We start from the raw sequence: 3,834 nt of genomic DNA, 5'->3' as shown, positions 1-3,834 counted from the left end.
CTAAACACACATCCAACCCATATACCCCACAGCACCCCTCCGCCTTCACCTCCCCATCCCCTAACCGCCTCAGCGCAACCCTCCCCCTTATCACACACTCAACCCCATATACCCCACAGCACCCCTCTCCATTCACCTGCCCAATCCCTAACCACCTCAGCGCATCCCTCCCCCTAAACACACATCCAACCCCATATACCCCACAGCTCCCCTCCCCCTTCACCACACCCCTCCCCCAAACACTCCCCCGACCCCTAACCCGTCAAAGCACCCCCTCACCTTAAACAAACCCTGATCCCCAGAGCAACCATCCCCCTAAACAAATCCTGACCCCAAACCCCTCCCCTAACCATCCACTCAACTCCTAAGCCCTCAAGGCACCCCTCCCCAACAGGGCCAGCTCCAGCTTTTTTGCCGTCCTGGCGGAAAAAAAACAAAACCCCATTGAGCTACCACCGAAGTGCTGATGATGACGACCAGGACGTGCTGCCCCAACAATGGACGGACTAATGCCCCTTTCTATTGGCTGCCCCAGGCACCTGCTTCCTTCACTGGTGCCTGGAGCCGGCCCTGCTCCCCCTAAACATACACCCGACCCTATCCCCTTAGAGCACCCCTCCTACACACTTGTACAATAAATATGAAATTCAAGAATTAGAGTTAACTTAAATTTGGTTAAGGAAATAGATCTGTGCTGTACAGAAAGGCCCTGAGTAGCAAGTAGAAGGAAGGCCTTGAAAATAATGAGTTGCCAGGCCAGAAGGAATGAAGTAGGGAGGACGTCTTGTTCAAAGAATAACTAATGAGGTAAGGGGAAGTTTCTAGAAAGAAGCCTCTGGTGATAGGGGTGCCTGCTGATAGTTTTATAGAAGACAAAAATTTGTCATAAAAGGAGCCAGCATGACCCTTCCCAACCCCACACACGTGCTAAGGCCTGGATGAGCCCAGGTGCCCCGGAGAAACTGGGGCAGCAAGGAGGAAGGAAAGGCCTTGTGGAGAAAGGTGGTTGTAAATCTTAGCTGGATTAAAACTGGAGCACTCATCCCCCTGCGCAAACCCTGACCCCATGGCCCCCAGAGCCCTCGTCCCCCTAGACACCCCCCCCCCCCCCCCCCCCCCCCCGTGCACCCCCAACCCCATCCCACCAGAGCACTCGTCCCCCTGCGCAACCCCTCACCCCATGGCCCCCAGAGCCCTTGTCTCCATAGTCACACACCCTGACCCCATCCATCCCCCGGAGCCCTCGTCCCCCTGCGCCCCCCCGACCCCATCCCCCCGGAGCACTCGTCCCCCTGCGCACCTCCGACCCCATCCCCCTGTGCACCCCCAACCCCATCCCCCCAGAGCCCTCATCCCCCTGCACACCTCCTAACCTCCCGGGAGCAGAAAAGGCACCTGGGGTTGCGTCTCTCCTGTCTCCAGAGGACAGCGTGCAGTGCCCCATGTCTCTGGACACAGTCTGGCAGGGGGTGAGCTCAGGCCACTGGCTGATTTTCAGATCATGCTCATCTCACCGTTACCTTCCCCTTCCTGGCCTGGCTTGCCATGTGTGTGCAGCGCCCAGCACCCAACAGGGCCCGTTGGCACTGGCGTTACACCCATGGGAAATAACGACTATAACGCCAGAACCCCGACCTGGGCATGCCCCCTTCCCATCAGGGTGCTTTGCCTCCGTAAGGACTGGGGGACCCCAGGCTTAGGCTTGTGTTTTCTGCTCTCCCCAGGTATCCGCATGCCCCTGCCCTGAGGGGTGAGGGCTCTGCGAGGCCATGCAGCCACTTACCCAAAAGACGGAGCCACAGAACTCCTCCAGTAGCGCAGGCATGGCCCAAGCGTTTGGGGAGCTGACAGCTCCCTCCTCTTCCCTCTCTGCAGGGGCGTTAGACCTGAATGACTGAGCAGGGTAAAAGATCCCAAACAACCCGAAGAGGGAGGATGAGATCAGACGCCGGGGGGCAGTGCAGTTAATCATTAACTCTCGTTTGCTCTTGTACAACGCCACAAATGGAGTGATGACCCAGGGTCCTAGGAGAACTGCACAGGGAGCCCCAGGTGGGCGGACCCCAGCTGGGAGCCCCAAGGGGCCCCGGGCGGGCAGACCCCAGCTGGGAGCCACAGGGGGCCCCGGGTGGGCAGACTCCAGCTGCGAGCCCCAGGGGGCCCCGGGTGGGCAGACCCCAGCTGGGAGCCCCAAGGGGCCCCGGGCGGGCAGACCCCAGCTGGGAGCCACAGGGGGCCCCGGGCGGGCAGACCCCAGCTGGGAGCCACAGGGGCCCCATTGATCAGCTATCTTAGCTCAGAGTACGTCTACGCTGCAGTTGAAAACCCTCAGCTGGCCAACAGTGCCAGCTGACTCCGGCTTAGGGGGCATTTAATTGCCGTGTAGATGCTTGGGCTGGAGCCTGGGCTCTAGGACTCTGCGAGGTGGGAGAGTCCCAGAACTCAGGCTGCAGCCTGAGCCCAAATGTCAACACCGCAATTCAACACCCCCTTAGCCCGAGCCAGCTGGCCCGGGCCAGTGCGGAACCAGGCTCAGGGGACAGCTGGCCCGGGCCAGTGCGGAACCAGGCTCAGGGGACAGCTGGCCCGGGCCAGTGCGGAACCAGGCTCAGGGGACAGCCCAGACTCAGAAATTCCAGCACATCCCAGCTGTGATCCATGGGACGCCCCGGGAGACACAATCTCAGACTGATCTAGTGAAACCCTTGGCAGCAGGAGGAAGACAAGTGTTGCCAAAGTGTAAGAAAATGCCCCACCCCTCAAGTGTCAGTCAGGAGGGTAAACCCCTCTGTGTGCCCCCCCAAGCTCCACGGGCCCTGTTCACACCCCTGTGTGCCCCCCCAGCCGTGCTCAAACCCCTCTGTGTGCCCCCCCCCAAGCTCCACTGGCCCTGCTCACACCCCTGTGTGCGCCCCCAGCCGTGCTCAAACCCCTCTGTGTGCCCCCCCAGCTGAGAGCCCCTTGGGCCCTGTTCACACCCAGTGATGGGCCCCCCCCCAAGCTCCACTGGCCCTGCTCACACCCGTGTGCCCCCCCCAGTTCTGCTCACACCCCTGTGTGCCCTTCCCCAGCATGGCAGGGGTTGAGCTGACAGCACTGGCCTATACCACTGGCTTGAAGGGGGCCTTTCACTCCTTACAACATCAAATGGGGATATGGGGCAGGAGATGGACTTCTGGGCTTTACACTGGGATGGACGGTCCTCTGGAGCCCCCTCCATGCCTCAGGGGGATGGCGGGTCATTCCTGGTGAGGCTGCCTGGATGCCAAACCGGAACCACCCAGTTAAGGGAGTGCAGAGCGGGGAGGGCAGCAGGCAGGGACACAAGAGAAGCTACATGGCATGTCTTCTAGATAAAGAATTGGACCTGCCCTTGCAGTTCTTCCCGAGGGGCAGCAGGTAGCGCAGGATCTCATGAAAGGAGCACGTGTGGGATGCTGGAACAAACTGGGATAAGCCAAGGGAAAATTTGTTGTCTCATTCCTTATGTAATTAGTAACTAGCTCAAGGTCAACAATGGTTCAATAAGTAATTGCACTGGCATTAGCCACGAGCCACCAGCAGAGAGGCGGGTCCAATGTCCAGGGATGACAATGCAGAACTCTCACCAGTTAATTATTAGAGGCTTCGTTAATTAAATACCACCTTCATTTCATATACAATGCCAGCCCCACCCAACGTCGGGCCCTTTAACACAGGGCTTCTCAGCGCTGGGTCCGCCAGTCCCTGAGATCTCCCTGACACAGCTGAGGAAGGCAGCAAGCCAGTCCCTGGTATTAGAAAGGTTGAGAAACACACCGTGCAGGCACCAAAACATTCCTGATGGACACCCAG

General features: G+C 59.3%; 1 protein-coding gene across 1 annotated transcript in view; it reads right to left on the bottom strand.

Annotated features, from left to right (window-relative positions):
* The window catches only part of ABCC2 (ATP binding cassette subfamily C member 2), a gene marked incomplete at its 3' end in the record, with an annotated part of 39,209 nt that extends 37,269 nt beyond the window's left edge, over positions 1-1,940 (bottom strand). The window contains 1 exon segment of the mRNA XM_034776156.1: positions 1,784-1,940. Within this exon segment, the coding sequence (XP_034632047.1) occupies positions 1,784-1,825 (42 nt within the window).
* Positions 1,941-3,834: the final 1,894 nt, after the last annotated feature.

The sequence above is a fragment of the Trachemys scripta genome, chromosome 7, assembly GCF_013100865.1.
Source record: "Trachemys scripta elegans isolate TJP31775 chromosome 7, CAS_Tse_1.0, whole genome shotgun sequence".
Taxonomy (NCBI): domain Eukaryota; kingdom Metazoa; phylum Chordata; order Testudines; family Emydidae; genus Trachemys; species Trachemys scripta.
The sequence above is the reverse complement of the archived record's forward strand: the minus strand, read 5'-3'. Positions and strand labels throughout refer to the sequence as shown.